General features: G+C 41.8%; 1 protein-coding gene across 1 annotated transcript in view; it reads left to right on the forward strand.

Annotated features, from left to right (window-relative positions):
• Positions 1 to 11,817, forward strand: part of LOC124799229 — a 144,156-nt gene extending 132,339 nt beyond the window's left edge. The window contains exons 2-3 of the mRNA XM_047262772.1: positions 10,538 to 10,694; positions 11,396 to 11,817. Coding sequence (XP_047118728.1) covers positions 10,538 to 10,694; positions 11,396 to 11,588 — 350 coding nt within the window. The 3' untranslated portion in view covers positions 11,589 to 11,817. The remainder of the gene's footprint in view (positions 1 to 10,537; positions 10,695 to 11,395) is intronic.
• The last annotated feature ends 1,810 nt before the right edge of the window (positions 11,818 to 13,627 follow it).

A 13,627-nucleotide genomic window follows, 5' to 3' on the forward strand; every position in this document is an offset into this window, starting at 1 on the left:
TGCGAAATACCGCATCTTTAACTGGTCTCAGGAACGGCGGGATACTTGACGGAGGCTTGATGATTGGTTAGAATTTTTGCCTCCCTTCTTACCCGTCACGACGTCACGGAAATGCATAAATGCAGACTTGTTTGCTTGCTCTTAGTCGGTGGTCTTCTTGCGTTTCCTACTTCATCACGTCATACATCTGTTGATTATTGTAGTCATTGTTTCTGAAGTCCTTGACTGGTGATTCACCTCACGGTGGAAGTTACCAGCTTCTGATACAGTTCTGCCGTGGCTCGCTTGTGGGACAGTCTAATTAAAGAAGCCACGGAAACAAAAATCACTGACAGCACTCGCAATAGACGGTGGCATGCAGTTGAGCGCAACGTCAGACCAAACGATCGTGGGCACATCAAACGAGGAGTTCATGTATGTCCAATATTGCCCTTACTTGGCGATCCGTGGGCACCAGTAACATGACAGTCGGCATCTGAAGGATACATTAGCTGCCCATCAGCAGTAATTCCAATTGACAATGGCCAAGCAGTGCTTGCTCGAAAGATCGTACCATGTTAACCACTTGATGACGCAGTTGGAAGCCCGCGAGTATTTTATTCGATGTTACCACCGCGACAAACTGCATTCTTAGCTTCCCGTGGCCACTGTTCCGTTAAAGTAGACATCTCATTCACTTTCTGTGCCTATATATTTCGTGCACGTTGTATGTTTTTCAACATGCATCACATAATGGCATTAACTGAATAAACATTCTCATTCTGTGCAGCAGAGCAGGCGACATGTTTATAATGGACTCCGGCAATTGTCTTAGTTGCCCGAAGCTGGTAAAGATGACGATGTACTTTCTTGTTGCTAGTCACCAGTACCAAGGAAAAAATCTGTCTTAAAACTACTCCGAAAAAGAATATTCTTCCACTTGCAGTTCATAGTTTTGTGTGTGAGCGCTGAATGGCTATTTTATGTTAATTTGGAGAGAAAGAACGGACGGATTAGAACTGTGGCTAATCTGCACTTGAACCAGAAGCCCTACCTTGAGCTGTGGATCTAACTTGAAAGTATGCAAAAAGCTTCTGAGAGGTTGGGAAAGTAGACGTGAGGTACTGGCAGAATAGGCGCTCCGAAGACGATTTATAAACCGTGCTTAGACAGCTCACGTAATAAGTGCAGGGTCCGCTAAAGGCACATTCCCGAGTTCGACACTCGACCTGGCACTTAGTTTTGATCTGCCAGGAAGTATTACAGTTATATTTTTCCTCAATCCAAAAGATTCTGCACATGTGACTGCTCAATCTTTCACTACTAGTATGTCCGCTCGTTGCACGACATTCACCAATGTTGCAAAATCTACGTAAATAAAAACTTGAATGTTCGTTTGTTCAAACTCGTAAATCTCAGAACGTTATCATCAGATTCCTTTCCAGATTTTGACACAACGTTGCTTTCCAAAATATATAACATATAAAACGAAAAAGTTATTACCAAAACTCTCAACAAGGTCTTAAGATTTACTTCAAACTTTCACACAATTGTATAGTGAAGTTTCGTATGGACATAATATGTATATTTTTAATATTCAAATATATATGTCATATATTAAAGGAAATATTGTTACCAAAAATATCAAGGTACTCGACCGCTTTACTACAAATTTAACCGTCAGTGTAATAAACGTTTGGCGATGTGTAGTTGTATATCTTTAATGTACGTAATACATAAATGTACAGGGTTTTTCTCCTAAGAGTCGCCAGGCGCATTTTCTCTGGTGTTTCGGCAGGTATTTCCAGTTTAGTTTTTACAATGTGTAGCTGAAGTCGGCTCCAAAAAATACTGCTAATGAAGTCTTCCATGCGACACCCATTGTCGACGGAACGCGTTGGTCTGTTTCCTGTTACAAACAAAATTTCTTTTAACTCTTGTGGCCGGCCGAAGTGGCCGTGCGGTTAAAGGCGCTGCAGTCTGGAACCGCAAGACCGCTACGGTCGCAGGTTCGAATCCTGCCTCGGGCATGGATGTTTGTGATGTCCTTAGGTTAGTTAGGTTTAACTAGTTCTAAGTTCTAGGGGACTAATGACCTCAGCAGTTGAGTCCCATAGTGCTCAGAGCCATTTGAACCATTTTAACTCTTGTGTGTTTTCACAAACATGTGCTTTCTCCTTTCTTTTCCATTGAACTAGACTGAGCCACAGCAATATGTGGCCGGGAACATGTAGGAACTGATAAAAAGTGGAAATTGAGTCACAAGACAGAGTTGGGACCTGTGTGAAATTTCGTTCAAGTATATCAGACTAACCGGAGACAGTGCCAGAAATGTATGCAGCTTAGGTAACTGTAAATGACTTTTTTTTTTCTGTGCATTAGAGAGGATAAAATACTTCTGAAACTAAATATGTAAAATTAAATCATCTTGAATCCAGGGACGATTTCGGTGTGTGGAGCTGATGTAGGGAGTAAGTCAAGAGAAGTAGCCACATTATTGAACGTGTGCGCATAAATGCACCGCGATATAAGAATAACGAAATTCAGAGGCTTCCACGTGCCATATCCGCTGACATAAGGCATCACAGATCCCATTTTGATCCAAGCTGTATTAAGCTCATATGAGCGCACAGGGGCATTTTGCGTTGTCGTAAAACGAGCATCATCGTGCCGCAGAAAGAACAGCATGCTACAATAACGGCCATAAATGTGTACTGGTGGACTGGGATGGGCGAACAAAAGTTTGATGGGAATGGCAACGCAAAATGGGTGGCGCCCCCATTTCTACTTCAGCGTTGTGTCCAGTATTATTCTTCGAATGTTCCTCATTTTTGCATGTTTTCGTCCATAGATTACCAATATAAACGACACAAATTTCCTTTTACTATAACTGTTGCGTTTCCAGTTTCGAACAACTTTCTAGTCCACAGCTTTATAAGGTCCATGAATATGTAGTTACTTGTAATTAGTCCTTAATTCCCCTCAAATTTACTTTTTCAGATGGCTCTATCATCTTTTGACTCGAAAATAACCATGTACTGTTCTCCAACAGTTTAGTTTTCTTGAAACGGCAGAGACTCGGTAAATCTTAGGTATATCAAACGGTTTTGAGATTGACTGCATGTAAATGGCGTCGGAAGTAGGCAGCTGTTCCACAAACATTACTTTGTTGGCCCATAACGTCTATTACAATCCTGAATGGCACTTTAGAGGTTTAAAAAATGAGAATCGGAAACTTTCTCAGGTACATGATCCTCAAGGCAGCTTCGGATTCACCTGTAAATCATTGACGATCTCTCTAGAGTATTTGCGACGGATCTTTAGTAGTCGTCACCCACTTAAAGCATTCCCAGCTAACGAAATTTTTATACGTTAGTAAAAATTCAGAAGAAATATTGGACATCCCTATTTGTAGTCTACAATCTCGTGAAATATTTTTCAAAGGGAGATTGGCAGTCATTACGAAAAACACGAACTTTACAAGAAAGTTTCAAGAAAAATACACCATGTGATCAAAAGTATCCGGACACGCCAAAAATATAAGTTTTTCATATTAGGTGCAGTGTGCTGCCACCTACTGCCAGGTACTCCATATCAGCGACGTCATTAGTCATCACGAGAGAGCAGAATGGGACACTCCGCGGAACTCACGGACTTCGAACGTGATTGGGTGTCACTTGTGTCATACGTCTGTACACGAGATTTCCACATTCCTAAATATCCCTAGGTCCACTGTTTCCGATGTGACAGTGAAGTGGAAACATGAAGGGACACGTACAGCACAACAGCGTACAGGCCAAACCGTCTGTTGACTGACAGACCGCCGACAGTTGAAGAGGGCCGTAATGTGTAATAGGCACACATCTATCCAGACCATCACACAGAAATTCCAAACTGCATCAGGATCTCCTGTAAGTTTTCTGACAGTTAGCCGGGAGGCGAGAAAACTTGGATTTCATGGTTGAGCGGCTGCTCATAAGCCACACATCACGCCGGTAAATGCCAAACTCCGCCTCTCTTGATGTAAGGAGCGTGAACATTAGCGATTGAACAGTGGGAAAACGTTGTATGGAGTCATAAATCACGGTACACAATGTGGCAGGGTGTGGGTATGGCGAATGCCCGGTGATCATCTGCCAGCGTGTGTAGTGCCAACAGTAAAATTCGGAGGCGGTGGTGTTATGGTGTGATCGTGTTTTTCATGGAGGGGGCTTGCACCGCTTGTTGTTTTGCGTGACACTATCACAACACAGGCGTACATGGATGTTTTAAGCACCTTCTTTCTTCCCACTGTTGAACAGCAATTGGGAGATGGCGATTGCATCTTTCAACACGATCGAGCACTTGTTCATAACGGACGACCTGTGGCGGAGTGGTTACACGACAATAATATCCCTGCAGTGGATTGGCCTGCACTGAGTCCTGAACTGAATTCTATAGATCACCTTTGGGGTGTTCTGGAACGCCGACTTCGTGCCAGGCCTCACCGACCGACGTCGATACCTCTCCTCAGTGCAGCACTCCGTGAAGAATGAGTTTCCATTTCCCAAGAAGCCTTCCTTCACCTGATTGAACGTATGCCTACGAGAATCGAACCTGTCATCAAGGCTAAGGGTGGGCCAACACCATATTGGATTCCGGCATTACCGATGGAGGGCGCCACGTACTTGTTTTCAGCCAGGAGTGTGGTTCTTTCATCAACCTGTAGAAAAAGCGAGAAGCTCAAACATACGTGAACTGAAAAATGTATGAACGTTCGTAAAGGTCATGCATGCATATTTTATCGGTAATTTAAAGTATTTAGAGACAAAATTAAATACTGTGAGAGGTGTGAAACGGTTCAGCCTGCGTAACGAAAAATGTCGTCACCAATGAATTTTACGCTCAATTGTACCTCCCAGAAACTCGCAGCGAGAAAGTTGCGAAGGAAACTATAAAATTAATTTTATGGTATCTGTGACATCATTACTGTATCGTGTGACCTATGAAAGATGTTTATTCACGAGTATGTCCATACGCGTCAGCGTGCGGGATTTGCGTCTCCCTTGTATAATTCTTATACCGACGGCTCGCCGTAATAAGCCAAGAATGTCCCATTCCTCCCTAGATCGTCAAACTTGCTGCTGTTACGACTTATCACTGCATCTTCGCCGCAGATATATTGTATACTACACAAATAAACTAAACAAAAGTGCCTGTACTTACTTTCAGGCACCATCTCCCTTAGAGGTCGTGCCAATATATTTGTTCGTATGATTTTGCGAAAACAACGTATCGTCCAGATAAGACACAGGCCTATTGTCCTCCGTGTGCAATAAATGCATAAATCGCAAAAAGCGTAACTTTCAAGACGACAATATACACTCATTCCATAAATTTGCGTCCATTGCTACATTTTTTGAATTGAAAAGCTGCTGGTGTATAACTGGGACATCTGATCGCATGCTGACACACTACACTTCGAACTAGCTTCTTTTTTTTTTTTTTTTTTTCCTACATCAAATAAGTTGGTTTCACTGCGCAGCAGCGAAGGCCCCCTCATGTTATAAACTACGAGGATCGTTCAATAAGTAATGCCCCACATTTTTTTCTCAGAACATAGTTATTGCTAAGAGTCAGAATTTGGTGACAATATACGTCAGCACATCTCGTCCCTGTCCTATTTTTCTACATAGTCTCATCACGTTCTATGGCAGTACGCCAACGTCGTGGAAGACTGTGTATTCCCTGCTGGTAAAAGCTCTTGTCTTGAAGGCATAGTCATGTTTTCACTGCATCCATGGCGGAAAGGCCTCCCCGTCGATCTCAAAACGCTGCAACAATTCAGATGAAATGGCCATTCTTTGAATCTTGTGGTCCGCTGTGAGCATTCGTGGAACCCATCTTGAGCACCTCTGAATATCCGATAGTCTCGATCATTGCACACGCTCTTCCAATGCTGACCGACAACTGTAGAGCCAATTGTCCAGTTGTGATACACCGGTCGGCACGAATGTCATCCGCACGATTCAGCATTTCTGGAGCAGAGGCTGTGACAGGATGTTTCGAGCGTGGCTGATCATGGAGCTCTGTTTTCTGCATTTCCTGAGGCTGTAACTTTCTTACTCATTGCTCAACTGTACTCCTATCAACTACAGCATCGCCCTACACTGCACATAAACGTTTATTGATGTTCACCACGGTTTCTTTTTCTGCACACAAGAATTCAATAACAGCACGCTGCTTGCAGTGTGACTCGTATGTAGACGCCATTTTGGCGCTAACACGGCTCTGCCATCCTCCAGAATGGTTCGAAACGTCACCGGCGCACGTAACGAACATCACATGTGGAGCACCTACAGGGACGTTTGAGTATAATATTAATGGCTTTTTAAAAAAAACTGTGGGGTATTACTTATTGAAAGACCCTCGTATGAAAGGAAACGTTTGAGGTCGGTGATTTCCATACCTCCTGCAAAATGATTTCTGGCATAGAAAAAGATCGTCCAACAACGTAACTGCTCATTTTCTGAGTTACGGACGTTCAGAATGAGATTATTTATTTGACTTCAACGATGTAATATTTTCATTCGCAGGCAAATATTTCATTCTTTACAATCGTTATTCTTGTTCTTCCGTGATATTCAAAATTCCCTCTATCTATTGGGCCTTCTCTATTCTACGGAGTAAAGTACTTGATGCTTCGTTGACTGCCATCTGGAGAGTTCCGTGTGGTAGAGGGCGTTATATTGTAAAAATTTGTCAAGTTATTTTTCCAGTTGAGACCGTGGAGCATTTGCTATGCAGGAGATGTTAATTCTCGAACATTTCTATCCTTAGTCCTTACAGCCCAGTGTTTAGCCTAGAAAATATAGCGCGCTCGCACAGACTGAGAGCACTCAGATGAGCTGTCGACAAGGGCTATTTGGCAGAGCAGAGATAAAGCACTAGATTGCCGCGCGATTAGAGGGGCACGTGACGGCAGAAGACAGTTCTGCGAGCCGCATCACATGCGGCGTGGCGTGCACATTGTCTGAACAGACGTCCGCTTCTCAGAACAAACCGCAACACGGCTAAAGCTCTGCGGAGCACTTGTGTGCGGTGAGTCATTGCGAAACACTGACTGCAAGCGATATCAGTTCTCCACACAGGTATCCTAATAATACAAACGATGGCTCTTCCGTAGTGGAACAAATATGCTTTTCCTGTAAGCAGTTCAGATTTCCTTTTCCAGTTTCCCAGCAAAGGAGGTTGGATGATTATGGACCCTCACAAAAATGCTTATGAGTATTAACTTCTAATAGTCAGGGTTGACAGTCATGAAGAATATTCGCCGGTGAACGGAAAAATCATTTGTTTCACAAATGCAGTTTCGTCCTTTGCGCCATTTTCAGGAGCTGCAAAAGATTTTGCTTTACCACATGTCACACTTTAAAATCCTCAGCCATGTATCCATGTCATGGTCAAAAACAAACCTTCCCACCTTACAAATACATCGGATGAGTGTGAAGCTCTGTACATAATTTTACGTGTGTGTGTGTGTGTGTGAGACGTGTGTGTGTGTGTGTGTGTGTGTGTGTGTGTGTGTGAGAGACGTGTGTGTGTGTGTGTGACACGTGTGACGTGTGTGTGACGTGTGTGTGTGTGACGTGTGTGTGTGTGACGTGTGTGTGTGTGACGTGTGTGTGTGTGTGTGTGTGACACGTGTGACACGTGTGTGTGTGTGTGTGTGTGTGTGTGTGTGTGTGTGTGTGTGTGTGTGTGTGTGTGACACGTGTGACGTGTGACGTGTGTGTGTGTGTGTGTGTGTGTGTGTGTGTGTGTGTGTGTGTGTGTGACACGTGTGACACGTGTGTGTGTGTGTGTGTGTGTGTGTGTGTGTGTGTGTGTGTGTGTGTGTGTGACACGTGTGACACGTGTGTGTGTGTGTGTGTGTGTGTGTGTGTGTGTGTGTGTGTGTGTGTGTGTGTGTGTGTGTGACACGTGTGTGTGTGACACGTGTGTGTGTGTGTGTGTGTGTGTGTGTGACACGTGTGTGTGTGTGTGTGTGTGTGTGACACGTGTGTGTGTGTGTGTGTGACACGTGTGTGTGTGTGTGTGTGTGTGACACGTGTGTGTGTGTGTGTGTGTGTGTGTGTGTGTGTGACACGCGTGTGTGTGTGTGTGTGTGTGTGTGTGTGTGTGACGTGTGTGTGGGGGGGGGGGGTTGTTCTGCCTTGTCGGATACCTATATCCAGAAAAATGGTGTACCTCAGGGTTCCGTCCTAAGTGTTGTCCTCTTTGCTATCGCCATTAACCCTATCGTGACCTGTCTCCCATCAGGCATCTCCGGCTCCCTTTTTGTTGGCGATTTCGTCATCTATTGCAGTTCTCCAGACCTGTCTCTCTGAGTGGTGTCTTGATCATCTTTAATCCTGGAGCATTGACAATGGCTCTCGCATTTCCACTGACAAAACAGTCTGTATTAATTTCTGGTGGCACAAATGGTTTCTCCCACCATCTTTACAACTTGGGCCTGTTGCCCTTCCATTCGTTGAAACTCCTGGGGCTCACGCTCCTCCCCTGTATCTTACCTGGCATCCTGCTGTATGCAGTTCCTCAATGTCCTATGGGCCCCCAAGGTACTTCCTGGGGTGGCGATCAAACCACGATCCTCCATTTGTACCGGTCCCTTGCCATTCGAAACTCTACTATGGGTGCTTTGTTTATAGGTCTGCATCCCCATCCCTCGTACGCCGTCTCAACACTGTCCACTATTATGGCATCCATTTGGCCACAGGCGCCTTTTAAGCCTAAACCATCCCGGTTGAGACTCTGTATGCTGGAGCTGAGGAACTACCTCTGTCCTATAGCCGTGACTTTCTCCTCAGCCGGTATGTAAGCCGTTTGTCTGCCATGCATGGCCACCCATCCTATGCTGCCTCCTTTGATGATTCCTTTGATCACCAGTATGAGGCTCGTCCTTCTTCTCTGTTACATCCTCGAGTCTGCTTTCAGCACTTGCTAGGGCAGCTTAACTTCACACTACCTACACCCTTCGTGACCTTCACGTGGAACCTCGCGATAGTACGTTTGTATACACTCGTGGTTCTTGGACTGACCGTGGGGTCAGGCGTGCCTTCGTCATTGGCACCTGTGTCTTAGAATATCTGCTTCCGGCACGCTGCTCAGTATTTACAACTGAGCTCTTCGCCCAGTATCAGGTCACAGAGTAAATCCGGTGACACAGCCTTCTCAATTGTCACCTGCTCAGACTCGCTCAGCCTCGAAAATATATGTGCACTGTACACTGCCAATCTGTTAGTGGAACGGGTCCAGGAAAACTCTCACTTGCTCACTCTTGGTGGAGCCAGTGTGATGTTTCTGTAGGTTCCTGGTCATGTTGGTCTGCCAAAAAACGAGGCTGCTGCCAAGGCTGCAGTTCTCGTACCTCAGCCCACTAGATCCTATATTCCCTCTAATGATCTGAGTTGCCCTCTGTCAGGTGGTGGTGTTCCTTTGGCATTGCCAATGGTCTTCCCTTCATGGGAATAAACTCCAGCTCTATTAAGCCTCTCCCAATGGCTTGGACCACTTCCGCTAGGTTCTCCCACCGGGAGGAGGTAATTTTAACTAGTCTGCGTAATGGGCACTGCCTTTTTAACCATTGTAGTGGCGCTACCCCACCACTCTGTACGCATTGCGCCCAAGTTTTAACTGTTAGTTGCTTCCTGATGGAATGCCCATTTTTTTAACCGTTTATTGTCCTGCTTGGGTTTGCCATCTGAGTTATTGACCGTTTTAGCAAATGATGCGCATGCTGTTGACCACATTTTACTTTTTTATCTGTCAAAGCAATATGGCAAAGGCCGTTTGATTTTTAGTTTTGGACCTTTGTTTCTGTATGGTGTCTTTTGTAACCCTTTCTTCATGTGCCTGTTTTTATCAGCCCTCTCTTATTTCAATTGGGACTGATGTATAGTCGTTTTTTAACTCCTGCCTTCATGTTCTATAGTTTTGACTTGGGTGCGTATGACATCAGTTGTTTCTTGCTCCCTAAAGCAAAACAAAACCATACCAAACCACATCTTTACAGTGGAAACTTCGATGATATTGGATGTCAGAATTCAGTTGTCTTTTCATTTGAATGATATGTCAGATCATGTAGGAGCAATGTTTTGTGCTTGACTAGCCATCTAGACAACAGCTGTTTGGCATTAACATAATCCACCTTCAGCACATCACAGGATCTCTATTAACATAGGTTGTTCATTTAGTTAAAAGATTCTCAGGGGAGCAGTCATTAATGTAACAGAGACATGTAACCTTCCCAAGAAATACTTTACTCTGAATTAATAATAAATGTTGCATCACTGTGATTTGGTCAAATTATTGAAACTTAATCATGTAGCATATTTTGCATTTACAATAATGATCGGCAGTAAGGTTTAAAAGAACAGTCGTGTAAACAGTGAACCACTGACACACTCAATGAGATTTGGACAGTAAATTTGAAGTGCTAAACACTAAAATAAATTATAACTAATACTGAGAGACTTTTTGTGTGCTTCTTTGCTTATGTATACTGTTTTTGTTCCAGAAACAATTGGGCCTGAAAGAGAGAGTACAGCCACACCACTGCTGTCCAGTGCAGAGGAGCTGAACTCTGCAGCAGTGCTGGCGGGAATCATCATTGGTGTTCTACTGACAGTCTCACTCCTCTTCTCACTTGCTCTGCTAATAGACTGCAGAAACAGGTCTGAATTTTTCAGTGAATATTTCCATCCATAAGTTCCTTTTAATCAAGGAAAATGTTTCTCGTGTGTAAATGCATCAGTCAGAAAGGGTGATAACCATAATGATTTGGATTTTGAAATTCTCAGATTTTCTTCAAAGACAATGTATGAAATTTATTCCTTTACAAAGCACATTTGTGCACACATTCAGTTTAGCCATTGAAAACGATCTAAAACCGGTGCCCTGCTCCAAATATTTCTGAACCAAATTCATAGTATGTTCATATTATGTCCATGTAATGTCTGGTGCTGATACACAAACTAATAAAATTGAGATAAATAAAATTATCCAGAATCTTGTCCCCAAAACTGAAAACACCTTATGGAGATCATTTCATACATGAGAAACATATTAAATGTTAGTCTGTCATGTATTTCAGATGTGTTTTTTTTTCTCTCTCTTTAAATTCTTCAATACTCCTTCTTTCTAGTACATTTTTTAGTCTCCGATTAAAAATTGGCATGCTAAGAGTTTGTACACTTTATTTTCATTGTAGTATCAAGTTTTGTTGTTTTGACAAGAAGTGATGATGACAGCAAAGAACATACAAAATATTTGCTTCAAATGAGTAATACTACTAAACATCACAGAAGTATATATATAAGAAAGGTTTATGCTTCCCAAATATCAGTAACACTAAATTTAATTAATGTTGTTGCAGGAAACGAGAGGCATCTAAGCATGGAACACCGAGGAAAGTACGGGTCATTAGAAAGTTACCAGTGCTTATTCCTGGTCGTAATGTGAATGGAGATGCTCTCGCCTTTGTTAACAAGATCTGCACTGAGAACTCCATGACTTCACCAGTTACATCAGTCGCACCTGTTTCATCTGCAAGAGAAGAGATCTGTTAAAGAAAAGCCATTGAACAAATCTTGAAATTGTGCTTTTCAACCAGGCAGTTTGATAAAAAGACTGAAATCAGTGAGAATTTCAGATATATTTATTATATCAGTTGATATACAGAATTTTATACATGTACATAAAATCTATATAATTGTTCCTTTATATTTTTAAGCATTTTTAAAGAGATGTCTATAATATGCTAGTCATTCCTAAAGAAAATAAACTGTTTAACTTACACTAAATTTGTTTTGTATTATAAGTGCTCAAATGCTCAGAAAATGCTACATGTAAAGACTTGGAAATTATGACTTCTGATTTTGGTACATGCCGATCTTTAAATTAGTTCTGCCGGATGTCTAAACCAATAGGATTTTGACCGGTTTTCGACAGCATCTTTCGAGGATGACTGTTAGTCCATTGGTATTATTCTTAATTAGCTGTGACCTCAATGACACTTATGTTATTGAAGTATATGAACTGATTATGGCAATTAGTTCTACAATGAATTAACTGTGCAATTAGTATTTATTACACAAGAAATGTACAGGAAACCTCAAGCTGATTCAAGTATTAACAGTTCATAAAAATTAAATGGTTACATACAATGTCGATCTAACTGTACATATCCTTCTTGTTCTTCACCACACAACACTAAATACTTTGTTCAAATTTTTACTGAATGAGTGTTCATTACATAACCAACCAGTACCCCACAATCTCTCTCACCAGTCACATAGTGCATCGAACACAACAGTAAGTACAATGAACAACAGATTTATGGGGAAATTAAATATACATAACTATAAGTATCTCAGATTATAAAAGAAGACATGACTACTCCTTACAGACTACAAAAGAGCACAAAAGCTGTCTGTACTGGACCTCTTCCATGAGGCAAGAGAAGTATTTTCTAACAGTTACGGAATATTTCATCAGTTCTTAGAGGAACATAGACATATTAACAACTTGAATACACAGTATTAATGTTCCACAATGTTGTGGAATATTAAAGCTATGCATTCAAGTACTCAAGCAGTATTTTTTGTGTTACAAACACCTAAAAGGATCAGTTGCAAGGTGTGGTACACTCAGCTTATATCCAAAAGTGAAAGTGAATTACCAGTTTGGTGATATAATCAACAGTAAAACTGAGAACTGTGTTCCATCAGATGTCCTGTTTTGCTTTTAAAATTTTCAGTGGCTGTTTTTTAGTGGGAAGGGCTACAGTCTGTAGATTGCAGAAGAATTATGTTTCCAGTCTTTTTGGAATGTTTTGCATCTCCTGCATTATACACTGAGAGGCCAGAATTACTGTATATACATAAGCACTGCCACAGTATATGGCTTAATCACTTCAACTAGTCTAGTGAAGGGTGTTTTAATTTAACTACCTTGAAAACAAGATGCCAAGCTAAGCAGCTGTCTGAAAAGTTGTAATTGGCCACATATTAAGTGCAATGAAATTGTTGTTTCCATCTACCATGGTGGCAACCAACTCCATAAATTTATCATTAAATCTGTAATTAAAAGGAAATAGCAGACTGCAGTCTGAATAAATGAAAAGTAATAGAAATACTGCCATTCACTTACAGCATATTTCTCGCATATAACCAGTTACAAGCATTTGACAATCAGAAATCTGTCTCTCTTTATAACTGAAAACAATCCTTGTTTTTAATGTCTCATTTTTTATTCCAGAAACATTTCAATGTCTATAGACAGTCTCTCACACAATCCATCACAATCCTTTGGAGAGCTACAAAGTACTGAAAAATTGTATCTATTGTTACTTCCCTAACATAATTAGTAAATTATGCAATTCCTTATTATTACTATTTTTTGTTGTTGTGATTTGTAACAAAATGGATTGATTCCTTCCCTCTGTTCTTTTTTTGAAATGTCTTCAGTATTACCATTTCTAAGGAATGTGGACATTAATATAATGGAAGGAAACATTCCACGTGGGAAAAATCACTCCCTCCAAAACCTCAAAATTCCGATCAACACAATCTGGAACCACAACACCCTAATTCAGTAGTTAACCTTT

This window comes from Schistocerca piceifrons, chromosome 1, assembly GCF_021461385.2.
Source record: "Schistocerca piceifrons isolate TAMUIC-IGC-003096 chromosome 1, iqSchPice1.1, whole genome shotgun sequence".
Lineage (NCBI taxonomy): Eukaryota > Metazoa > Arthropoda > Insecta > Orthoptera > Acrididae > Schistocerca > Schistocerca piceifrons.